The following is a 27,565-nucleotide window of genomic DNA, read 5'->3' on the forward strand; positions in this document are numbered from 1 at the left end:
AGAAAATAATAATTTATGTAGATCTTCAACACAGAAATTGAACTAATTTAGATAAAATGAAAAAAATCAGATATATTTATAGCGAGAAGAATTTGAGAAAGGCTGCCGGAGGAATTGGATGCGGAGCCAAAGGGCCTCCAGCTTCTTTAAGTCGTTCACGGTACTCGGGACACTAAAAATATAAATTATTATTATTGCCAAATAGAATCACAGTGAGGCATATGTAAGAATGTAAATATATAATAATACCTCATCTGCGATACAAGGATGACCCAATGATCTCCAAAACAAACATTTACAATGCCTACAGAGTGACAGCGTTTCGGCATATTGAAAATCTTCACGTAAACCAAAAGACCTAGTCATAAAAAGTTAGTTTAAAATAGCTGTAGGACAAGATAACATTTTGAAAACTTCGTTATCCTAACTTTGTACATACAGTTACTGTAACGGTATATATATAATAAAAAATATAAATATTATATGTAATTACTTTCGCAATGAATGATAGACTGCTCTCCAATCCACTTTATCATCCGATTGGATATTTAACTTTGCGAAGGCGCAATCGGTTTGAGATGGTGTAAAGTGGAACATCACTAGCTCCCGCCAAATCCTCTGCTCGGAACAAACAGAAGCCATGACACCCCAAGCTTCCGCACTAGCCTAAAATTATAAATAAATAAATACTGCACAGTACACAAAATAAAAATGGCAGAGTAGAAAATTAACCTCCAAGTCTTTATGGTCTGATATTCTCAGAAGTACTTCTCTGATGCATTCTTCAGGCAATTGTTGTAATTTAGGAGCCACTTCGGGACCCGGCTATAAAAAAATAATCAACCACTGCGTTAATAAACATTCAACCGATATACTTACTATCTAAACAGTTAATCGCTAGTAAAAGTTAATTTAAACCTCATGAATTCTGATTCTGTCTGCTATGTTATGTATACGACGAATGGTATTCCTATGATGTCCCCACAAAGCACGACTGCCGAGAGGGCGACCCCAGCATGATCTACGTTCTTGTTCGCAAAGGGCACCCAAAGCACCTAAGAGGATACGCAACGCACGAGGATTTTGCTGTGACGAGCTAACTGTAATTCACAAATGAAAATGTATAAGAGCATATATACATATGTATAATAATTTTTTCTACAATATTTTGTCCAGCTGTCACCAAATTTGTTACCAAAGTTATTATATGATCAAAGTTACAAATCTATACCTTGCATCAAACTCATACCTTGCATTGCTACTTCCTCTAACATAGTCAAGAGCACTTTCTGAGCTGCTCCGGGCAAAGCAGTCAATTTTTGACCCGACATCAGCAATTGTAGTAGGGCACAAATGTAATTGAATCTACGCACATCTCTGACGGCACTCATAAAATCTAATCGACGAACAGCTTCAGACAAACCATTAAATCCAGCTATCTGTAAAAATGTAAAAGACATATGAAAATATTATTAAAGAAAAATAAACAAGACATGTTTGTATGCTAAGAATAAAAAAATGAGGACATTGAAAGTATAGCGTATGGCTAAATTAGACGACAAAGGAAGTGTTCAAATGGTACCCAAGGAGACATGGAATATAACTAATTCTGGACATGCATGAATAGAGAAGTTGGGCGTAAATTAAATACATAAAGAAACAGCACTTTATTATTATTTTTTAGTTCTGTGTATGTGAAGAGCAAGGCTGTGGAGCCTTTATTTTATGATTCGAATCCGATTCAGAATTCGACTCGGGCTTTTCTAGCGTATAAAATTGTTAGTAATAAAAATAATAGCGATTTTTAAATTATAAAAATTGAAGTTACAAAAATCAGGAAAAATTCACATGTAACCGAATTCATTGAATTATTGGTAATTAAATAGGTTTAAATACATCAATAGTGTATGTGTATGAATTTCATATACAAATAAATTAATGCGAAAAATGAGAATAAAAAAAGTATGAGATGGAGGAAACAGACGGTTCTGGCCACAATTATTAAAATACCTATTTTATATTTTTTTATTATGTAATTTAAAATCATGATTTTTATATGGAAATCATTAAATTTTAATTTATTAGTGGATTTTCTTCAATAAAAGTGTAGACTTTAGTTGACAAATACTTTAATACAAAAAGAAAATAATAAAAGGGAGTCGGATGATTTTTTACGGCACCGATTCTGCGTGAAAGGCTTCAACTACACAGCCCTGGTGAAGAGCAGTTTTGTTTAAAATCCACTGTTTATAAGCTATGTATGTATGTATAAATCCTTACCGCTGGCAGTACGAAGTTCATTTTAAATTCGTCTAAAATAGACAGGAATGAAAAAATATTGCATAATCTACATATTTATATATAGTAATAATGGATGATGAACGAACAAAAAGGTGAAACTAGCAAAGAGCAACAAGTTCAACTGTTTTCAGTTCTAACATTTCCATGGCAATATGTACATACAAATATGTGCAACGGACACAGGCGGCCGAAAGAAATGAGAGTTGAAAAAATTATATCCCTTAATAAATACGAAAAAAGACATCGTACTTTTTAAAATGCATTTAGGTTGTCTTGTTTTGTATTTGTGGATTGCTGTTGCAAGTTACAACTTGTAACTAGAGGTCGGACCGGAAGCGTACCGTTCTTTGTTTATTGTTCGTTGTGCATTGTTCATTTTTATGATGAACCTTTGTTAAAGGTTCGCCGAACCTTTTTTTATTGCACTTTGGCTTTGTGAATAGACCCAAAATGCCGTGATTCCTGGAAAAAGCACGCTCTCTATCCGCCCTTTACTTGTAACACACCCGAACTGTGATTCGGGGAAATAACGGGATAGCAGGCATAGCTTCGTATAGAGCTAGGTCTTTTATGTTATATTATCTTTGCAACTGCCAGTTGTATTTCTTCGAGGATGTTGAGTATTGGTTGGTCATCGAAAGAACAATGTCCCAGATGTGGCATTAGGGGTAAAAACACTATATTTTTATGAATGAACTTGAAAACTTTCAGTCTCTCTCGTTGTCTGGTCCTATTCAGAACTAAACGTTTTGGTTTTCTGTCTGTATTTCTGGTTAATACCCCGAATTAATATGATTTATACAAATGCTGATATAATTAAAGAGCGGCCGATTTAAGTTTGCATACAGGCGGCCGAACTGCTAGGCGCGGCCCTGCTCGTGAATTACATAGTAGCTTTCAGGTCGTTCCGCCATGTGGAATCAACTTACAATTTATCACACGAGGAAATTCAAGATAGTAAATACATAAATACCTTAGCCACATTGGAGCCGTACAGCTTGCAAATTATGATTCGTTGGAGGGTTAACAGAGGTGAATTCCACTTCTGCAGCGTCAGACTTGCAGCGATCTTCCGTGCTTTGCAACTTTATCGAAGCATAAAACGAGCACTGATGACGTGTTTATCTTTAGTGCGGGAACAAAAGTACCCCGACGTCATTATATTATACTTTCGCAATTTTACGGTTGATGATTGTAATTAGAAAGCGGCGACGCAAAAACGCAGAACGCGATCGTTGGAAAATTGGTGGTACCCAAGTAAGTAGGCACGTCGTGGACCATGAGGAAATAAACAGAAAAAAAAAACATACGGGAGAATAGTTAACTTGCCTCTTTGGTGCATTTTATAGTGATGCGACAGTGAGGAGGTATGTTGGAACAGCTGGTGTCCGGATTTGAAGTATCCACTGTAGTTCCTTCGGGTAGATCGGCATCCCTGAAAAATTACAGCGCATTTGAAAATGGAGAATATATTAAATGTGTTGGCGTTCGAAATAGACGTCGAAAGTGCAACGACTGCAAAAAGGGCAAAACATGCACGCTTCTGCGCTCAGAGAACAAACGCGTGTACCTACTCATCTGCAAACCAGGAAAAGAGCACAACAGCATCAACATACTGACAGGAAATTGGTGATGAATGTATTATATTACATCTGTATGTACATATGTATGTATATGACAGAGCTAAATTTAGATATAATCAAATTTGTTGAAACCTGGATAAAATGCACCCAAACCACTTCACATGCAAACTATGGACTATTTATTCATTATAAATTTTTATGATATTCGACCGATTAAAAAGTTTTCAGGGCCGTCGAGAGAATCCCGGAATCCCGGGCCCTGGAAAAATAATTCCATAGCCCATGGCAAACCAAAAAAAAAAAAACTTAATCTATCAAAACTATTAGAAAAATACCTATATATATTAAATGCTATTTTTTGAAATAATCGAATAAGAAAGTATGATATAACAGGTCTAATTTCACATGGACACAAAGAATGAGCGGATCGAAAAATAATAAACATTTAGCATTAAAATATATGTATTTTTATGTAGAACTAGTGGTTTTACCCGGCTTCGCTCGGTATTTGTAATATTAACCGCTTAAACATGACTAATCTAATAGTAAAAATTTTATGAAAATTTATTTGAATAGTTTTATTTTATATAAATTTATTTGGATACTTTTTTGGGTTTTATTTTATTAAATTGACTGTCACGAACAAACAAACATATATATGTACTAAGTCTCTTTCGAAATTATATGTATACCAGAATCCGGCGCCTTCAAATCCTTTGAATCGAAAAAAAACAATTCGGCGCCTATGAATCGAAATAAAAATAAAACGAATGTGTTGTTTACGAATCAACCAACCAAGGTTATATATATGCAAAGTCTCTTTCGAAATTATATATTAGATAATATAAAATATCAATATCGATCACTCGAACGGTCCAACACGGGGCCCTAGAATTTTAACCCCAGCTTACCCCCCCCTTTCGGCGGTCCTGTAAGTTTTATACTATTGGTTCTCAATTTATCGATTTGTTTTCATAATAAAATTAATTTAAGTTAACTAGGGATCACAATTTACCGTCAAATTTCATAAACCACAAATTTCATAAACCGGTAAATGATTTTCTCTGCTACTAGTATTCCGGTAAATGAAAAAAGTTTTTTTTTCGTGGATTAGATTACTGCAGGGTTTCCCAAACTTTTTACGCAATGGAACACTCCGCAAATTCGGAAATTTTACGGAACACTTAGATAATTTTTTAGGTTGGGTACTTCATAGTAGTAAAAATAAATAATGTTATTAAAGCATTTACTTATTATTAATTATTTTTAAAATAAATAGTAAATAAAGCTCTTAGTGACTTAGCTGATTTTGAGTCCGTGAATTACAAATCTTCTTGATATCAGGCACAATATTGGTGAGTTGAATTCTTAAATATATACATATAATATCTGGTGTGTCGTCTTAAATATATACATACATATAATGTCTGGTGTGTTCCTGCTTTTTGACTTCGTTGCAGCATAATAAGAAAAATCCTGCTACGCATAAATAGTTTGTGGAAACGGAAGTAAAATAATAATAGTTTGTTTTGACACATTGGAGCACTCTTCTGACAAACTCGCCCAAAAATCATTCAATGACTAATATTTGTATTTTTGTTTCAAGCCAGATTCACTGTGTAAATCAATTACATTTTCACAATCACTTGCGCTTAAGCCTACATGTTTAGCCGTCACGAAAAATGAGTTCAGAGCCCAGGAATCGTTTTTCGGAAAATATTGCAAAAGAGTTGTTTTCAAGTTGTTGTTCGAGCTTTTTGTACGTCAATTTAAGTACATACATATGGGGTCTAAAAACATTTTGGAAACTTCTTCATATACTTTAAAATTTAATTCATTCAAACATTCATGTAAGTCAGGAAAATAATCAAAATTATTAGATTCAACTGATACTTAACGTCATAAACATCAGTGGAGATTGACCATCACTCGGCTTTCAATATGAAGTACATAGAAGATGTTTAAATTTGTAGCAGTGTACATATAATACCATTCCAAATTTTCGCGGAACCCTGTTTGGGAAACCCTGGATTACTGTATATGGATACTTTTTCTAAAAACGTTAACCTAGATTGAATCGTAAATATTAAAGATGAATCCTATGTGAATAACGTCATATAAATACATTAAAGTAAATTCGTAATAATCAATAAATTTTATTTTTTATTGTAAACCATCATATTTATTTATTTAAAGTTTGAACCATTTGGAAGTTTCGATCATAATTGAAACAACCATCTGATCGCATTTATTACGATTTGGTTGGTCTATGTTGCAAGTGAATTTATCAATTTAAAATTGCCACATTTAATACCGAAAATAAACAAATTCCAGACAACGTAATCCACAATTCACCATTTGCATCGATTTTTAATGTAGTATTATGAAATTAAATACGTGTATTAAATATATGTATGTATACATGTACTTAGTTCTCGATAAAATAGTTTACCGGCAAATTTCAAAATTTAACGGTATATACCGATAAAAAAAATTGACAATTTACCGGTAAAATGGTATTGCAATCCCTAGACCCAAAACGATACAATAAAATTAATAGCGGCTAAGAAATTCCATTTGAGTAGCGACGATCGTGCGTCTGTATTTAAACCACTTGGTTTGTTTGGTTTGAAGGGTTTGACCAAAATAATAACATGGAGTTCCATGTCTATTTTCAGCGAACTCGAGAATGCTCGAGTGGAATACGTTACAGAAAAAGTCATCCCAGATAGTTTCGTATATTTTAAATTCCTACCAAAATTAGAAATAAAAAAACCGCACACTTCTACATACATGACTTCAATGTAAAATAAAATTATACACCCAAATAAATAATGCGAAAGCATCAAATTATACAATTTAAATCATCCAGTTTACAATATAGTACATTTAGTATTCAATATCGTGGCAAAAACATAATAATCAAAGACCCACCGTGTTGTATGTTTTGTATAATATCTCGTACAGCCTACGTATTACATCTGGAGTGTATGCTTCGCTGTTAATGAACGACGTTCGCATTTCTTTTCTACTGTTTTTTTTTATTACGAATGAAAAAAATTGTGGATAAAAAGCGCATAATGACGTGCTAGAAGTAGACGTAACAACATTGAAGCAGTGAGTCATTGAGGAAGAGTCAATCACCTGAAGAATTGGACGCGTCACAAGCGCCGTAGTCCAAATTAGTGGGATGTTCCGAAACTTGATTGAGATAAGCGAACTACATACACAAATTGCCACAAATTGAAAACAAAGGACAATAAAGATGATTAAACATTTAAGTTTGAAGCTAAAACTTCGAGAGCGTCGAAACTGTAAAAGCCACAACTACACATTCGATGATGATAATAATACAGACAACGGAGATGCACGTCTAATAATAATCTAGTCCGTATATGGTGTTGCGAAACACGAACATACATAGTCAATGTGTAAGTATACCTGCTTTGATCAGAAACGAGTTTGAACAAGGATAAACTATATAATTTTGTTACTTGATCCACTTCCTTTTTCGGATAGGACATTTAATTATTCCACAAATCAAGGACGACTTATGTATGTACGTACGTATAATATGGATGCTGTTTCGGAAAATGGAACCAATCCACAAAGATAAAAGATGGAGGCACTGTCGGATCCACATTCCCTAATTTTGGCTCAAAAATCAGTGTCTCTCTTGAGAAATTCATTTAGGGGGTGAACTGACTAAAGTCAACCCCTACATACATATAGAATGCACCGATGCTACACACTAACTTAATATAAATGAAATATATCACATGTGTGTGTGTGTGTGTGTGTGTGTGTGTGTGTGTGTGTGTGTGTGTGTGTGTGTGTGTGTGCGGTCAGGATGCAAGCCAGGTCCACATTAACATCAGGACTTCCGGATGTGTCGAAACCTATCCTAGCATGTCGAGACAAGTCCGAAGTGTCGAAATAATAGCAAATCAAGTTAAGTTGTGGAATGGGATGCCTTACTAAGCATTGTCTATGTTGTAAATAAATCATCCTTTCCATAACCATCTAATATTTTGTACAATATACATGGAATAGCTGCCTAGAGGGACTAAGATATACCCTTAAAATAGTTTATCTAAAATATAAAAATATCAACAATTCAATTACAATAAATTCAAATCGTTGTCCATATTGATATTGTTCACTGGAATTAGTGAAGTTCGGAAACCTGAATCGCCCCATCTGAGGTAGTGATAGTGGATTGTTATGGTATGGTGCTCCGCGTCGATCACTTGCGCGGACTCGCCGTCTCAAATCTGTTCCCTTTGCGGTATTGGCGAATTTTTATAAATGGACGTTCCTCCGAAGACAAAACATTTTTTAATTTATTCGTTTCTTTAATCAAGAACATCCTGATTTGTATCTATCAAATATCGTTCTGATTTTTTTTTTTTAAATAATACATATTGTTGCGTTGGGGTGGGTGGAGGATCCAAGTAAAAGGCCAAAGTCAATTCACAGCATTTATTGATTATTAAGGAGATACACGCACTGGCAGTGCTCAGTCCAGAATGACCTGATATCGCCTACGTACCGCCTTATAAAGGGTAGATCTCTCAGGACGTCTAATCTGTTTACCTGTTGTATAGTCACGTATTCGGATATGTATTTCCACGACATTGGGTCTCCCCGTGCCGATTCTGAGAAAGGCCTAATAACGGTCATTGTTTAGCCTAAATGCACTTAGAGTCCAGATATAATCCTGGGAGTAAGTGCAAGCACTTAGTTAATCCGTTAACAGACATCCGTTGGTCCTAAGTGCAAGCACTTAGTTAATCCGTTGACAGATAACCCTTGAACGGTCACATAGTCTCTGGGATTCTATTCGCTTAATCCGCGGCGTACGTATTTACAGACATTTTTTACACAGACATTTTTGAGTGCAAATATTGCAAGGGACTTGGGTCGCGAAACGATTCCCTCAGAACAAGTCAGTGCGGAACACGAAGAGGCCTTGGAATGTTGCAGTATTGATCGTTTGTTTGACAAATCATTCGGAATAAAAACTTTTGAAGAAAAACAAGCTACTTAGGATATTTCTATTAGCACAAAAATTAAAATTTACTCACCATTTCAAGAAATTATTATAATTCAAAATTAAAAAAAAAAATTATTATATATATTTTTCTGTCGATACCTAGTCTCCTGTTTTAAAAGTCACGACACGTCACTGGTGTGTAAGTGGTCTTGTAAAAAGGTTACAACCCACATCAGACGTGTTCCACAAGTCTTTCATTTAATATTGAATTAAATAGTGATGAGTCTTTTTTGCGGAATTCATACATGTATTGTAATAAAAAAAGCAACATATATTGTAATAAAAATATAATTTGAAAGCAATCATGATTATTTAAATCTAAAATATTTTTATTGAAAAAAAAAGAGATCGATTTTACTTTTCGAAATCTGCATTTGCATAACTTATACAATGCGATGACAGTTGTTGGGTGATTCGATTTGCGTTATAATCGCATTTTCACACGCCACAATGATGAAGTGAACGCGTTTAATTTCATTTTCATTCCATGGGAAGTATTTCTTATGAAAAATAAATCGAAACACTAATTAGAATGATTTTTTTTATCCTGAATATGAATTCAATTTCAATGTCATTTGTGCATGTCAAGTCTACACTACCGTTCAGAAATTACATATGAATATATTTTATTATATAAAAGGCTAAGCGTTTGTTTATGAATGTGTCGCGGATTCAGTCAACTAACATTTCTTGAGGGGTGCACGAATGCGTGCACCAGGCCACTCTTATAAAATAGTATAATACATACAAATATCCAGGGCTGAACCAAATACATGCATATATGTAATACTTGTACATGTGTGTTTATGAAATTTCTGTAAGCTTTTCTATGTGTACACAATTAAATTACAATATGTATTACTGTAGATGCTAGAAGAATGGACGAAAAGTGAACAAAAGAAGTACTAGAATGGTACCCGAGAAAATGAAAAAGGGTAAAAGGAAGACCGTAGGGAAGATGGGTAGACGAAATTAGGAAAATGTGTGGTGTGAGATGGATGAAAATTGAACAAAACAGAGACGAGTGGAAGCGTGTTGGAGAGGCCTTCGTCAAGCAGTGGATGGTGAATGGCCGTAGATGATGATGATTGCAGACATAACGTAATTTACATTAGAAAATTGGATATATTATTTGTACAAGTTAAGTGTGTAAAATAAACCACTGATGAAATAAAAAGATCTTCTGAATGCTATTTTTAGAATTTGTTATTCCAAAGATGGTGGTGAGACATGTATAATAATTTTTGGTATATGCGCTTTATATCTTGTTATACCGTTATATCTTGAAAATTACTGGCGTTACTGTTGCCATACAAGCATGGAGACGTGAAATGTTCACTTTTGACTATTACCGTACTCAATGATACGAGATATCAATTTGTAAGTGTTAAAAGAAGACGCCAGTAAGGGCGAAAATACACTGAGTGGTACGGGATACGTGTTTTTTTTAGATACTTTTAAATATGCCCATAAACATAGTACACAGTCCCAAAAATCAGTTTTTCGCGATATTTTATCCTTGCTTGACAGTGATCGATAACAGTGAATTCCATATTTGAAGAAATGAAGGAGAACTTGTCGGTTGCATTTACCTATGCACGTGCACCACGCACGTGCGACCTACCAAACATATGCATTCTGCACGTGCAAGTACACCCGAATTTAGTATGGGGAACACCCACTGTTTACGGTCACAGCGGGTTGCCAATACACGTGACGTCCCATACCACTCAGTGTGTTTTCGCCCTGCATACATAATATCATATTTCGAGAAAAAACATCCATGAAATATGGCTCACAAAAAAGACAGAAGACCCTTCTGGGTAATTTATAGTGCAAATGAATAATTTCCACTGGACGTGAATAACTCGCATGTTCCATCTTGGGAACAATGGAAGTGACCGTTCATACATTGTATATACGCGAGTGAAATTCAAATGTTACTGAATTGGAAGCGATTCACAAATTGAAAGTGGCTTCAACTATTGTCATATTGTTGAGTCGAGAAACTCCTCAGTAGACATCTACTACTAATCACTGGGCAAGTCTGGAAGGAGTCGGTGGCTATTTTCAATGCTTAACCGGAAGTCGAACGAGCGACACCAGCTTCCCCAGCAAGCGGCAGTAGCAGTTACATTTTGAAGTGGAACAACTGCTAACTACCACATATGTACATGCACACATAGTCTGAACTGGAACCAGTCGCGAACAAAGAGCCCCTTCGGTGAAGAAGTGCGCGTTCCCAACGAAACGCAACTCGGTTTCGTGGCACTTGCGCAAACGACCAAGCAAAAGTAAAAGTGTCCGACTAGAAAGCAAAGACTTGCTGGCAGAAGGCGTTTCATCACGGCTTGGGTAACGGACATACAAAAGTGCACATATCGTAGATACAAATGCAACTCGCTTTGAGAGCAGACAACGCCTGCTACTCACTGGAGGGGTAATTAAAACTAGAAAACGAGGGTTGGTATGCATTTACATACTTTCAAACGCAACTATGCTAGTGTGTAATTAAAAGAGATTCTGCATCTGAGTGATATTTATGCTCCATTATGGATGGAGGAAAATGCAAAAAGTATGGATCTCAAAATAAGAGTATAAACGGTTTGAGTTGATAGTTATAGCCACGTATTGAAGAACATCTAATAGACATCTAACTTACCGTTTGTACAAAAGTAAGTGCAGCTATGTGTTGTATGCAAAATAACTGGTACTATTGTGAAGCAGAATTCATTTCTGGGAAATTATTTGCAAATATCTAATTCATTTTGCTTCTTTTATTAAATATATTATTAGTTTCTCTTATTGACATGGTTTGAAATTGACACGTAGAGATTGCAATTTACCGTCAAAATTAATTTACCGGTATATATTTTTTTCCGGATACCGGTATTTACCGGTAAGTTGAAAAAATCGTGGATTAGATAGATAACTGTATATCATCTAATATATAATTTCGAAAGAGACTTTGTATGTAACTACATATGTAAAGTTTGGGTGGGAAGCGACGATGATACATGTACATATGTATGTATATATTGTTGAATATTATTTTTTTTCGATTCAAATACATATGTACATTTAAAAACAAAACAAATGCTTACAATTAGGTTAGCCATATTTAAGCTGTTTATATTACAAATACCGAGCGAAGTCGGGTAAAACCACTAGTAGATAATAAAAATAAATTTCAGGTGAACATGTCGCACATATTTATTTATTTAAAGTTTGGACCATTGCGGCATTATAGGAATTCCTAATGCGCCACAAGGATCAAAAATATAAAATCCATTCGTAATAATTAATAACCATAATTGAAACAACCGTCTAATCGCATTATTTGGTAGGTCCGTGTTGCCAGTCGCACGAATGAAACTTTTTGGATATTTAATTCCGAAAATAAATGAATCCTAGACTGTCTAATCTACAATACGGCATTTGCATCGTTTTTAATGCAATAATATGCCTGTACGTATGTCATCATCATCATCATTTACAGCCATTCGCCATCCACTACTGGATGAAGGCCTCTCCAACACGCTTCCACTCGTCTCTGTTTTGCGCAACACTCATCCATCTCATTCCGCACATTTTCCTAATTTCGTTCACCCATCTTCCTTGCGGTCTTCCTTTTACTCTTTTGCCTTCTCTCGGGTACCATTCAAGCACTTCTTTTGTCCACCTTTCGTCCATCCTCCTAGCTACGTGACCCGCCCATTGCCATTTCAATCTCTTCACTCTATCCACTATGTCCACTACCCTTGTCATATTTCTCACCCACGTGTTCCGCTTCCTGTCTTTCCTCGTTATGCCAAGCATACAGCGTTCCATACTTCTTTGAGTGCATTGGATTTTATTTTGCATCTTGGCGTTCAGTGTCCAAGTTTCACATCCATACGTCATCACTGGCAAAACGCATTGATCAAAGATCCTTTTCTTCAGGCAGAGTGGCATTTTTGATTTAAAAACAGCATTCATCCGTCCAAATGCACTCCACCCTAATTTCATACGTCTCTTTATCTCTTCATTTTTACTACCAGACATGTCAACTATTTGACCTAAATATAAATAATTATTTACTACTTCTACTGGTTTATCATCTAAGGGGATGCTATCAGGCATGCAATAACTATTGAACATTAGTTTAGTCTTATCTACGTTAATTTTTAATCCTACTTTTCTACTTTCCCTGTCCAGCTGTGTTAGTCTGATGAGTAGGTCAGCTGAATCACGAGCAACTAGAACTATATCGTCTGCGAACCGAAGGTGACTCAAAAAGCGACCAATGATGCTTACTCCGGTTGTATCCCAATCCAATTTCCTGAAAACTCCCTCAAGCACCGCATTGAATAACTTGGGCGAGATTGTATCTCCTTGTCTTACTCCTTTTCCTATGCTAAATCTATCTGTACCTGAAAAAATTCTAACCGAAGCTGTGGCATTCTTATATATTGCAGCTGACAGTCCCACATAGGGTTCCGGCACTCCCTGTGTTTGTAGAGCGTTAAGTACTGCATTATGACTAACTGTATCGAAGGCTTTCTCATAATCGACGAAACCTAGGCACAATGGCCGTTGATATTCGTTGGCGCGCTCGATTAGTTCGCCAACTACTTGGAGGTGGTCCGTTGTGCTGAAATTTGCCCTAAACCCTGCCTGCTCTATAGGTTGGTTCTCGTCGAGGATATTCTTCAGCCTTTCTGTAATAACCTTCGTGAAGAGCTTGTAGACCGCTGAAAGTAAACTAATGGGTCGGTAGTTCTTGATATCGCTTTTGTCGCCTTTTTTGTGTATTAAAATGATAGTTGCGTTATTCCATCCTTCTGGTATAGCTTGGTTCTGGATGCATTTGCTGAAAAGCCTAGCTAAGATATTAATTAGGGGGGGGCCGCCACATTTTACTAAGTCAATGGGAATATTATCTTCCCCTGGGGTTTTACCGTTCTTTGCAGTTTTTAGCGCGGCCTCTACTTCGCTAGGCAATACTGCAGGAACCCTTTGGCCGTGTGTCGATTCCAGAGCGGGGAATTGGCCGTTGTCGTTCTCGTATAGTTTTGCATAGAACGTGTAAACTCTGTCTATGATTTCTTCTCTATTCCTAATTATTACTCCGCTCTCTGATCTGATTGCGATCATTTGGTTTTTGCCTAAGAAAAGATCCTGTTTGCACTTTTTCAGGCTACGGTTATTCTTAATGGTATTTTCTATTAGCTTGCTGTTAAAATCCCTGACATCCCTGACTATTCTATTTTTAATTTCCTTATTTACTAGATTGTATTCTTGCTTATTATTATCCCTATCTAAATTCCTTTTATGCTTAATTAGGTTTTTTGTTTCCGCTGAAATTTTGCTTAATTTAATCTGTTTCTTGAATCCACCTAGTTTCTTACCTGTTGAGGTTAGAACCGAACTAATTACAGTGTTCAATTCCTCGATGTCTGCTTCTGGGTTTAATTTCCCGTATCGATTTCCAAGTTCGAGTTCGAATTCCTTTTTCCTAGACCTTAGTTGAGCGAAATCTGGAGAGTTACTGCATCCTTTTATTAATTTCCTACGTTCGCAATTTATATTAATGGCCATCTTGGCACGGACTAATCTGTGATCGCTACCTATATCTACTTTACTTAAAACACTAACGTCTTTAACGGAGTGCAGGGCATTTGTTAGGATGAAATCGATCGCGTTTCTGTCTCCTTTAGGACTCTCCCAAGTCCACTTATTGTTGGTGTTTTTCCTGAAAAATGAATTAGTGATAAAGAGCCTGTTGTGTTCTGCGAATTCTATGAGGCGATCGCCTCTGTCGTTTCTTTGGCCGGTACCAAAATTGCCTACTGCTCTTTCTGTATTTGCCTTTTGTCCTATTTTTGCGTTAAAGTCGCCCATGATTATTTTAAAGTGGTGACGGCTATTATCGTATGCGCCCTGTATTTTTTCGTAGAAGTCTTCTATTTCCTCGTCTGGGTGGCTAGATGTGGGGACGTACACTTGGAAGATTTGACAAGTGTACCTGCTCGAGATTCTTAATACTATATAGCATATACGTTCCGATATGTCGCTTATTTCTATAATATTTCTTTCTATTCTCTTATTGATAAGAAACCCTACTCCTCCTATTCTACCATTTGGTAGCCCTCTCCAGTAGAGACAGTTACTACTTTTTAGGATTATTTGGTTTTGCTGTTTTCGTCTTACTTCACTAAGTCCTACTATATCCCATTTGATATTTTCTAATTCATTCTCTAATGCAAGCACACTTCCTTCACTCGATAACGTTCTTACATTGTTCGTGGCTAAATACAGGTTTCTAGTAGCTAAGCTATCATCCATCGTTACTCTTACCTTGTTCGAGGTTTGGATATTATTTTTCTCGCATTTATCCAAGATGTGTTGAGAAAAAGGCGGTACTTGAGAGAGATTTCCATTCAAGGAGTGAGTTCTTACCGCCATAGACTCTTCTCTGTGGTCAGCTTTGACAGATAGTCATCCTAGGTATCACTTGGATCACTTGTGAGTTATTACATGCCATTTAACAGGGTTACTTTGTAAATGAAAGTAGTTAGTTATGATAATAATAGATTAGCAATTGTTATACTACTTTTTTACAGATCTTTATCGTGAGACGCCTCTTTGGAGACAACGGATTTATATATGTGAGTGCGGTTTGCAATTTAATATTTTAATAATAACTTTAGTAAAGAATATAAAATTACACGAATTACTTTAATATAATTTAAATATGAAAAAGAACTGATAGACAGTTGGGAAACACCGTTTCTGTTTGCTATTATTCTATTAAGTAAAGTTCGTTAAAGATTTTTTGGCTGGAAGCAATTATGTGGAAGATTTATTGCTTCTGTGGGACCGAACCTTGACTGACGAAGGACCCTTTTTTTTGTATTCAGGTAAGGAGATGTATATCGTTCGTATATGCTTTTGCTCAGATTCGACACAAAAATTAGCACAAAATTTTTCGAAATAACTGATATAAAACCTGGATTTGATAATTATGTGGTATCCTAAAAATTTGGACCGTAAATAATTTTAAAAATGTAAATAGGTTTTGAGCTATTTTTACTAACCTCTTTCGTTTAAGATACGTTTCACATGGTTTTCGTGTAAGCGGTAATTTTTTATATCTCTTATCCGATCGTTTTTTCCTATTATGCTGTACATATGTATATTAGCATTAGAATAATATAATACTATGATTACTAACCAAATTAAATTAAAATTGTAAGATAGAAAGTGATCAGTAGATCAGTAGCTATTAAAATAGATATAAGATGTATTGTGAACATAATTTCGTAACAATAAAAAGCATTTAAAAATCAAAATAATTAAAAATAAATCGTATAAAGTCTATTTGTAATAATTAATAATCATAATTGGAACAATCGTCTGGTCGCATCTATTACGACTTGGTTGGTCTTTGTTGCCACACCTAAGCATGCATCAGTCTACAAGAGAACTGTCAAATTGACAACTGTCAAATACAATTTATTACAATGAGTTACTATTACGTTGCGATATATCGTATTCGTAAGTAACAGAGTATTCGGCTGGATTCAGGAAAAAATGTGGTAAAAAATGCTGTTTATACTTAAAACTTCATCCCGCGTAATAATACATATGTACGTATGGTATAATACTGAAAATAAACAAATTCCTACCTATTCCACAATACGCCAATAATATGTACTTAATTTGCGATAAAAAAAATTCCGGTAAATTGGAAAATTTAGCAGATAGTCAATTGGTAATAACCGTAAATTCTGGGGATATTTGAAAATTTACCGGTAAATCGGTAATTCAATCTCTAGCTTATATTTCATAAAATTTATTTATTTTTTCGACATGCTTATTTTTTGTTTTTAAAATAAACATAAAGTCCAAGGTAGCTCTCAAAACCTAAAAAAAATGATATTTTACTGAAAAGTACGCTTTCGCCATACAAATGGCGAAAATACGCTATGTATGGGAGTCAAAACGAAGCATAATTGACCTAATTAAAATGCAGTAGGTGACTTTTAATCGTTTATTTAAAAATAATGGTAAAAACTCGATATTATTCCAAAAAAAGATTTATGAAAAAACTCAACTTTTAACTTCAAAATTTTTGTTAATCACCATTTTTTATCTAACTTTCCATTGATGACAAATATTTATCCGTTTGGAAATGTTTGTCCATCGTGGAAAATCCAAAATTGACATCTTTCGCTCCGGGCTAATGAACATTTTTATACGAATATGTAGGTTAAGTCTAATTAATAGTAAGATAATCTAAGTAAATAGTATAAGGGTATTAAGTGTTTTGGGTACGGGGCCACTATTTTCCATTTAATTATCGCACTGGAATCGTTAAAGGAAGGTCTCTCGCGAGGCCAATAATGAGGCGAGACCCTAACATTAATTGGGTCAATGCTTCACTTATGCAACGATGATAATTTTCCCCACAGGAAGTCGTGCAATACGGTGCAACGCTCAGGGTTGGCTAATAACCACTTGCTTACAAAACTTCAAGCCGTCAGTCTCATTGAGTGAAAAGAATTATTGCTGAATTACTATAATTTCGGTACATGTGTTGATCTAGTAACTCTCGTGTGCTTAAAATTATCAATTTATATATATAAAACCATAAGAAAACATTGTTCAAACAAAAAGAGATTAAGGAAACAAGTGTCGATATGATTTTGGAATCCGAGGCTGAGTTAGTTCATATAATACTTCTGTAGTATGCAGACGTTGTAGGAAAGAATGCGCTTGAGCCGGCTCGGTCCGGCTCACGCAAGCCGATTGCTAAGATTTTTTTTTAAATCTTATTGACTAACAAATGCCCAAAAAAAGCTATTAAATTGAAAAACGATTGAAAAATAATCGAAAGCCTGATACAATTTTTAAGACTAGAAAATAGCAAGCATGGTTGTAATTTGCAGTTCAGAAGCCGAAAGTGGTTTCAGTTTAATAGTTTAAAAAGAAAGAAGCATTCTCACTGTAGACTATGTATCGATTTAATGATAAATTAAATTTATTGGGGAAACAATCAATTTATGGGTTGTTGGAATGTTGTTCCACTTGTAATCTCTTGGGTGGACAGGAATCGTAGAATGACAACAGATACTAAACACGATTTCTAAATGATTTGTCGAACAATCGATCGATAATGCAACATTCCAAGGCCCTGTTATTTGTTTCCGCGCGATCCAAACTGTTTGGTTTTGAGGCCCTGAGGGAATCGTTTCGCGACCCGAGTCCCTTGCCATATATGCACTAAAAAAGTTTTGTAAATATTTGCTATATTATGAAAAAAAAGTTCAGAATGATGTTTGATAGACACAAATCAGAATATTTGTAGTGAACATTACATAAATTCTTGAAGAGATGAGTAAATTAAAAAATACGTTGTCTTTGACGGAACGCCTGTACATAACAATTCACCAGTACCGCGAAGGGAACAGAATCCAGACGGCGAGTCCGGGTAAGCGAACGACGCGGCGGACCATACCATAACATTCCACTACCACTACTCAGGTAGGGCCGATTCCGGTTTCTGAACTTGGCTAATCAGAGTGAAAAATATTAATATGGACAAAGATTTGAATTTATTTTAATTGAATTGAACTTTGGGTAAAATATTTTAGGGGACTAGCCTAGTCCCTCCAGTCCAATGACGGCACGCCACTGATATATACATATGTACATATATACACACAATTTATGAAATCGAACTGTCAGAAAAGCAGTGTTTTTTTCAGGCAAATGTCTGAAAAAAACAAGCCCAGCATATACATACATACATATATATGTATACACCTAGTTGTCGTTTACAGAAAAAGCTCAAATTTTACATTATGTTTGAATGCGGTCTCCGTGACGAACCAGAATGTTAAATTACAGAAAACGCAAATATCGGAAGGCAAAGATCGAAAATCGAAAGATCAAAAAAAAAGGGTGCATGGTAAACGGTACATACTCACTTAATTTGCGCGAGCAGGATACAACAGGAACAAGAGGAACATGCTTTTCCTCCCGTATTCTGCGCGCGCAAATTAATACGGGAGGAAAAGCCTGTTCCTCTTGTTCCTGTTGTACCCTGCTCGCGCAAATTAAGTGAGTATGTACCGTTTACCATGCACCCTTTTTTTGATCTTTCGATTTTCGATCTTTGCCTTCCGATATTTGCGTTTTTCGTAATTTAACATTCTGGCTCGTCACGTAGACCCGTTTGAATGATAGCTGGACAGAAGAATGACATACTTTTGAATTTTGTAAACCTTCACTAAATTAGTATTATCTTAATTTGTTGAACAGCTTTAAATGAAACACGTCAGCCATTTTGATAAGCTTTTACTATTTTTCATTCAGGCACAAGGGGTCATTAGAAATCAGAAAAGTATGCTAAAAACTCGTTTGTAAAACTCAAGTTCAAGCTTAAAAACCTAACTAACACACGTAGCAGATATAACATGCACGTTTTTCCAGTGTTACACAATAGCGGTTGATAAGGAACATAGAATAGCATAAGGGTACGCAACCAATTTGTCCCTGACCCAAATGCGCGGGGGCGAATGTCGCAATACTGAAGTTTAAGTCCAACAAGGAAAATAGGTCAGAACCACCCCCTTTCAAATATGCACCAGAATGCGACCGAGAACAACAACCCCCCAGTGCCAGCTTTTGCACAGCTCGCGTTCAATAATTGAGGAGTGTTTATAAATAACCCACGAGCTAGCAGTACTTCGACCCTTTTAAATATTAATTCAGTAAGCGCAATATGGTATAAAAATAGCAACCACATCGTTCCGAATAAGGTCTTGGATCAAAACATTAAATAATATTCCTTTTCTAACTCACACTAAGAATATTTAGATTATCACAGAAAATTATATCATATTGCTCGTATCGTTGCAATGCATCTGTATAGGTACATGTGTAGTTTTAAATGTACTTTCTTTTCAATCCATGTTAGACAATTTTGCACTATATAAAGGTTAACTTTTAATAAAATACATAGATTTAAAGCTTCTTTCGCCGCTTGGATTTTAAAGTTAAGTCATACAGCTATCGAATGATGGTCAATGAGTTTCCCACTATTGTTGAAACATGGGGGTATTTATGAGGTGGGGATTCAATAATACTGTTTCTTAGCATTAAAAACTAAGTGATCAACTATTAAATACTACTAGTGTTGTGCCCGATGAAATATCATCGCATTGATTATGGCTTATTAAGCTATTAATTAAAAAAAAATTAAAATAAATGTGTCGGTCCTGTGTTCGTTCCGCTCACGGTCGTATTTTTTTCAAATACCTTTTAAATATATTTAATTTAATATTTATATTTAATTGTTTAATATGGAACAAACTACCTATACCTACATATAAACAATATAAAACACAAAATAGAAAAATTAAATATATAGATAGCGCTAAATGCTGAGAGAATTGCCTAGAGGAAACATTGGTAGTAAACAGTATATATATGTAAGTTTTTTCTTTTATTATATTCGTACATTTTGTTGGCAGTGTTTTAGCTGTGACGTACATATGTACAAATGTCGAATCGAAACGACTTTTATAGTACGGCGAGCGTTCTTACACAAACACACAGAATAGCGCTATTATATATATATGATAAGGACCGACCAATCACTGTAATAAGTTTTTCCCCTATTGAGCGTTGTGCTATACTTACTGCGAAATTCTTGGCTTCTTCGTGTGACCCAATTCATTTCTGGTCATACTTTGAATGCATAACCTCAACTTAATTTTGTTTTGGTTAAAATCTGAGGCATTTTCCAATTTTGTTTTTTTGCGATAGTTCAAATAGTCTTTTTAAAAAAAAAATTACCAATCGTTTAGTTTATATGAAATTATTGAAATGTACATTTTTTTGCTTTATCTATGTATGTACGTACTATAAATACTTGAATGATGTTTTGTGATCGAGAAAAAATATGTGTCGTTTATATTATAGTTTTATACTATTTGAATCATAGTAAGTAATATGGTTTGAAGAACCAAAAATGCTTTTTTTTCAAAATATATTTTTATTTCAAGACTGTGCTAGAATAACCGTTATGATTCCTAGATTGGAATTTAGTAAACCGTCATTGATAGCTTGCAATCACTTATACTGTATTGTGCACTTCTTTACTGTACCTGTACGGTTTTTATTGCTCTTGTCGTATTTTGACCTTTAACGAAATCAAAAATACATATAAATACAACCAGCAGAATAGAATAGCGGTTAGCATATAATACTTTGAGGAAAGTGGTCACGAGTTCAAATCCCACTGGTTTCTGCTGGCCAGACCTTGGATTTGTGACTCCAGGTCGATCGTTTCGCTGAATTGTATAAAATTCTGCAAATCGTTTTCCTATCTATGCCCATACTACTATTCCCGATATTTTTAAATTCAGATCATTTAACAATCTTTCTGTCAGGCGATGTCTCACTGACGCTACATTCCTTTTTAAGCTTCTAAATGGTTTCCTTGATTGTCCCGATTTACTGAGTAAGGTTGGTTTCAGGATTCCAGTTAGGTATTCTAGACACGTTGCACTCTTTTCACTAATCCTTTCAAAAGCAATTCCCTCAAATATATTCCCCATATGTTTAACGGGGAGCTGAGTGATATTGATCTAGTGGGTATTTCCTTGCATCAATTTAGGACTGCCACCAGGAGAGTCTTGATTGATTGATCCATTTCTATTATATAATCTTTATCCAATATTATGTCGTTATATGTTTAGTTATGCACTGTCCTATTTTAGTATTCATTCTTTTGTCTCTATATACCATTTTATGTCATTTGTAAAAATCTATAATTGGGCTCAGATGTTATTTTACATTTATTCTTTATTTTTATGCATTTCTACATCTGTTGTCTGTTGATTTTTCAATAAATAAATAAAGCATTATGTGCTAATCACTAGTCTATTCTGCTGGTTAAATAAATATGATATTGCTCATGCGCCAATTTTAAAACGTTATGGTTTTTGAAGGTATATTACGAATAGGCAAGATTGTTTTGCTTTCGAGTGTAGTGCCGAAAAATAAAAAATATGTGTCCATAAATATTTCGAATCGGTGCGGTTTCGCAATCGAAAGCTGTATTACGAGCGTGCATTCGATTATTATGGAAAAATATTATAATTTAATCAACGTTGCAGCACAAACAGTAAACATTGAAATGAAACAAGATTATCGAATAAAACGTTCGTTTCGCGCGTTCATTCATTTGAAAAGAGAACGGTTTAGGTTTTAGTTTAGGAGAAGTGAACGTGGATCGATAGGGATTCGATATAACATAAAGTAGGACAGGGGCCAGCAATCGTAGGCGAATTCCCGTTTTGCAACGACTCTTTTCGTCGGTCACGTTGTCACTTGTCGTCATTGTTTATATGGGCCGCGCGTATCGAACGTGGACGTGAACGTGAACGTCAACGTGAACGCGAATGTGCGTTCTCGGTTCTATTGTCCGAGTTCGAGTCTAGGAAACGACGCAAATTGTAGTGCATTTGATTCGGATGCAACGCGAAACGAACGTCATGCGGTGATTGTGTTTGTACACAACAGAGCACTCGTCTAACGTCGAACCAGTGAACCAGTGAACCAGTGAACAAAGAAAGGCCATTGATCGTGGGGGTGGTAAAATGGGGCGGGGGTGGGGGAGGGGGAAAAATCACCTGCCGGGTTCTGCCGGTCCGCAGCATTCCAGCACCTTCTTCTTCTCCCAGCCGTCTTGAGTTTTGACCCACTCCTCGCCAGGTGAGCGCCAGTCGCGCGAATAGAACGGCATTACGGCGAGCGGTGAACAACAGACGACACACAGCTAACACGACCTTCCGCGGCTGCGATCGCCGCGCTACTGCCTCTGCGTTTGCTGTTCTGCCACTCGAGAACAAACGTCACACACAGCTGACCGAAACAACAAACACCGCCAGATGCAGCTACAAGCCTTATCGCCACCATTCGTCTTCGTAAAAAATAAATACTAAATCTATCGTTTTTAGGTCTGTTCATACCTATCCAGCACGACCCATATCCTGCAGGTGTCCTGCAAGTGCGGATAGTATTCTTTGGTACATTATATGGACATATTCATACTTCATTCGCGCATGCGCATTTACGCATTCATGCGCGTCCATATAGAATGTACCAAAGAATACTATCCGCACTTGCATGACACCTGCAGGATACGGGTCGTGCTGGATAGGTATGAACAGACCTTTTACGGTTCGGTGATTACTAGTCGAATGTGAACCGGTCACAGGACAAGCGGTCGCTCTAGATCGGTCACACGTGATCACCCTTCACACTAAAACTCGTCACGAAAAAACTGGTCACACCCTAAAACTGGTCACACCCGAAAATTGGTCACATCCAAAAATTCGACCAATTTTTAATTTTTGGGTGTGACCAGTTTTTTCGTGACAAATTTTCGGGTGTGACCAGTTTTATCGTGACCAGTTATAGGGTGTGACCAGTTTTGGTGTGATGGGTGATCACGTGTGACCGATCTAGAGCGACCGGTTGTCCTGTGACTGGTTCACATATGACTAGTAGTCCGTTTACCGTTTTTACACTACATACAGGGAAACTTATTTACGCAAAATCTAGACTAGGTTTGGGAGTTAATTCTCGTAAGGTTGAGGGAAGTGAAACAATAGGGCGCCTTCATCTGTGCAAAGTCCGCCTATCGTTCCGTTTCATGTCGCTGACGTAATTATCAAAGTGATTAATTATACATAGTATAGTATAGTTAACAGATCGTCCATAAATAAATTTTGCTTCAAAATGTCTTGTAACAAAAATTTCGTTCACAAAAAGATGCACGTGTGGAAACAGTGTGGTTGCGTAAGCGAGAGCACATTATTTTGTGTTTTTTACAAGCCTCTTCTATCTTTCACTTCGCTAACGATTCAATATTTTTTCCTAAAAACTTTCGATCGTTTTGTAACTTTGCCATTTTGTGCGCTTTGGTCAACGATAAAAATTTATTCTTACTCAGCTAACGTAAAAAGCAAAATTTTATGTTGATCGCTTGAACTAAAACAATTCGCAACCAAAAAACGCCATCATATCATTACAATCACTGAAAAATGAATAGAAACATCATCGAGGGCAAAATGCTGTATTCCGATTTAAAAAATGCCGTTTTACTACATGTAGTAAATATTGGCTTGGCTTGATGGAATGTCTTAATGAAACATAGAATTACCTTGTAATAATCAGCTTCGTGTAAAAGCAACATAAAAGGATCTCCAGATTCATATTTTTTACTCAAAAATTTATATTAAAAAATTAAATTTATTTTACCTATTTAAAATGTTTTTAATTTTAATTTTTACAGACAAATATAGCTTTAAAATATATTTAATTTATGATTATATTATCCTAAGTAAGATTTATGTTTATGCAAAGAATGTGTGTGCAATGGTAAAAATGGAGAAAATAAGTTGCGTAATATTTGTGGAAGTGCGCATGCGCACTGCGCCGTTAAACGTCAGTGTCGGTGTTGGTGTCGTGTTGTTTTGAGGTTAGACGAGATGTCCGGCGTCCCGACCGAGAAGAAGCACACGAGGCTGCAGCAGCAGATGATGCAGTTCGTGGAGGAGCAAAACAGAGCCCGAGTTGTCAAGCTACAGAAAGTAAGACGCAACAACGTGATCACAGGCTCGTTGTTGGGAGCCGCGGCCTTCAGCATCTACGTATACTCGCTCACCGCCATCAAGCAGGAGACCTTCCTGGACGACTTCATTCCTCCGGAGAAGGTTGTCGATTAAGTGTCATAGTCAACTAGATTAGAGTCGAGTAGAGATGGCGGCTGTAAAAAATGCATTGGTTAAGACTGCGACAAGACCACCTCTTCGTTTACCTCCTCTGGCTGGTGTGCACGATCTTCTACGGCTGTATCGAATCCGAGCTCTTAAATCCTTCTCCCAAAATTTTCTCTTGAACGAACGCATCACCGACAAGTTTGTGAAGTCCGCTGGAAAGTTGGAAGGCATTCACGTGTGCGAGGTAGGCCCCGGTCCCGGCTCAATCACACGCTCTATTATGCGTCAAAACCCGGCTCAATTAACAGTTATCGAAAAAGATGAAAGATTCCTACCGACCCTAGAATTATTGAGGGATTCTTGCAAAAGTTCCATCAACTTCAATATAATCACCGGAGACATTCTTAAGACCAATCTCGAAGATGTATTCAGGGGAGCCACTAAATGTAATTGGGACGAGAAACCGCCTAGTGTCCACCTAATAGGAAATTTACCATTCAGCGTTTCTACCATACTCCTGATCAGATGGCTCGAAGCAATGTCGACCAAGTCGGGCGCTTGGGCTTATGGTCGCACTCGTATGACCCTCACCTTTCAAAAAGAAGTCGCCGAAAGGATGGCGGCCAGGGAGGCTGAAGAACAACGATGCAGGCTCTCAGTTATGTGCCAAAATTGGTGCAAAGTTGATCACAAGTACAATATTTTAGGAAAGTCATTTATCCCGCCTCCAGATGTGGACGTAGGCGTCGTCACGCTGACCCCGTTAAAGGAGCCGATCATTAAGTTGGACTTCAAATTAATTGAAAAGCTGTTGAGGAATACTTTCAACATGCGTCAGAAGTATTCAAGAAGGAGCGTCAGCACACTGTTTCCCGAAGACCTCAGAGAGGATTTAACGGAGAGGATTTTTGAAATGGCCGATGTCGATCCTCTTATTAGACCATATCAAATATCTAATTTTGAGTTTAAACGTCTTTGCCATGCCTACAATGAGTTGATTAAAGAGTATCCACATATTGCTAGTTATGATTTTCGAGCGTATAAAACATCACAGATTATTAATACAGAAAAAATTACAGACTATAAAGAAAATCTTTTGTAAATAATATATTTTGCTTGCTTTGTTTCTTTTTGAATGTGTAGATGATATATATGGATGTAGTTTTATGTTGAATATAAAATTTAAAAAATCATTACAAAATGTTTTTTTTTGTGTTTCCAATTGATCGCCTAGAAAAAAAGAATTAATTTATAATAAAAATTATTAAAAATCGAGTTTTTATTAAATCTTGATTTGTTCGTTTATTATTCATACACACGAATATGTATTATTTATATTGTATTAGAATTTATTACTAAACATTTAAATAGCTAATTTATATCATGCTTCCTGAAAGAACCAAAAAAAGTTTGTAATTCGCAAGAAACAGGTAATATATATAATTAGGTTTTTAATCACCGGTCTGAAAACTTTCTATTAAAATAAAAATTGAAAATTGTAAATGACCATTTAAAAATTAATATATGAACTTGATTTGCAACACAAATACGAGTATCTTCATGCCAATGTGAGGTGAGACACATGAGAAAAAGTAAAGCAGTTTTTGGGAGAGCAAAATTCTGCTTATGTGAACTTTTTATAATTGGCGTCAGTTATAAGTAGAGGTAGGATAGTCACAGTGCTATCCATTGTTCGGCAAACCTTTAACAATGCATTTACAACCTTTGAACAATACACGGCCCCCTCAGGCTCCGGTGACTAGTTATAAGCAGGGCTGTGGAGTCAGAGTCGTACAAAACCTACCAACTCCAACTCCTTTTTATTATTTTCTTCAATTTATAGTATTATGTTATGTTTCAACTAGCTCCAATAAATTTTAATTTAATAATTTCTTTATAGCAATCGTGATTTTAATTACATTATAAATAAAATCGTTGAATTGCACGTATTTTGATGTTTTGTGGCCAAAACCGATTGTTTTCTCCGTCTCATATTTTGTTTAATTTTAATTTTTGCATTGACTTATTTGTGTATGAAATTCACACACATCCACTATGAGTACTTACTTTTTATTTATACCTATTTTATTACCAATAATTTAATAAATTGAATTGTATACCAATTTTTAGTGATTGTTTTAATTCCTTTATTTTTATTTATATTTTGAAACCCGATATTTTATTACTATCAATTTTCTATGTTGGCAAGAATAGCCGATAAAATCATTTAAGTTGGAGTCGGAGTTGAATTATAAAATGAATTCGGAGTCAGACTCGATAAATTTTGGTCCGACTACACAGCCCTGGTTAGAAAAGTAAACAATTCAATTAATATTTTTTTCTTATTTTCACCAATATTTATGGGTTGAAAGCTATTCGGTTATGGACATCAAAATATGTACTTGAAGGAAAAATTTTATTCAGATTTTAATTGTATTTGACAAGCTTTTTTTTCATAAATTTGAACTCTAATATTCTAAGATTTTATTTAAATTTATAACTTTTTAATGAAATGAGACATCTATTATACAATAGAAAAAAATAATAAGTGGAAGTTTACTTTTTATTATTTAAGTATAGATGTCTCTAATAGTTACGTGCAACGCATTGCACACATGCATACAAATAAATAAGCAAACTGCGTTCGGCTTATAGGTGATCTACTCGCCACTAGATGTCTCTGCTTCAGAAAATTTCACCGCTCATTACTTCATCCGGTGGCACGACAAATCAGCGCAAACCAACTTAGCGCCGACCTATCGGCGCAGACAACTCAGCACAACGACAATTCAGCGCAAAATCAATTTTTTCAATAAGTTTTAAATGCGTTTTCGAAAATAATT

General features: G+C 35.7%; 4 protein-coding genes across 4 annotated transcripts in view; 2 read left to right on the plus strand and 2 right to left on the minus strand.

The window, feature by feature from the left end:
• The window catches only part of LOC143915365 (cytochrome c oxidase subunit 6B1-like), a 192,392-nt gene that overhangs the window by 17,112 nt on the left and 147,715 nt on the right, over window positions 1-27,565 (minus strand). The window lies entirely within an intron of this gene.
• LOC143913085 (F-box only protein 25) lies at window positions 77-22,793 on the minus strand. The gene is made up of 8 exons (XM_077432659.1): window positions 22,629-22,793; window positions 3,631-3,682; window positions 1,250-1,439; window positions 919-1,100; window positions 733-825; window positions 494-666; window positions 250-358; window positions 77-172 (listed from the first exon to the last, which is right to left on the minus strand). Exons 1-8 carry the CDS (start codon window positions 22,739-22,741, stop codon window positions 77-79), a joined length of 1,008 nt encoding a protein of 335 aa, XP_077288785.1. The 5' UTR covers window positions 22,742-22,793.
• On the plus strand, window positions 24,492-24,728 carry Ccdc56 (Coiled-coil domain containing 56). The gene has a single exon (XM_077431295.1). The coding sequence runs from the start codon at window positions 24,492-24,494 to the stop codon at window positions 24,726-24,728; it is 237 nt and encodes a 78-aa protein (XP_077287421.1).
• On the plus strand, window positions 24,763-26,843 carry mtTFB1 (mitochondrial transcription factor B1). Its single transcript, XM_077431167.1, has one exon. It carries the CDS (start codon window positions 24,763-24,765, stop codon window positions 25,822-25,824), a length of 1,062 nt encoding a protein of 353 aa, XP_077287293.1. The 3' UTR covers window positions 25,825-26,843.

Source organism: Arctopsyche grandis, chromosome 1, assembly GCF_051622035.1.
Source record: "Arctopsyche grandis isolate Sample6627 chromosome 1, ASM5162203v2, whole genome shotgun sequence".
Classification (NCBI taxonomy): domain Eukaryota; kingdom Metazoa; phylum Arthropoda; class Insecta; order Trichoptera; family Hydropsychidae; genus Arctopsyche; species Arctopsyche grandis.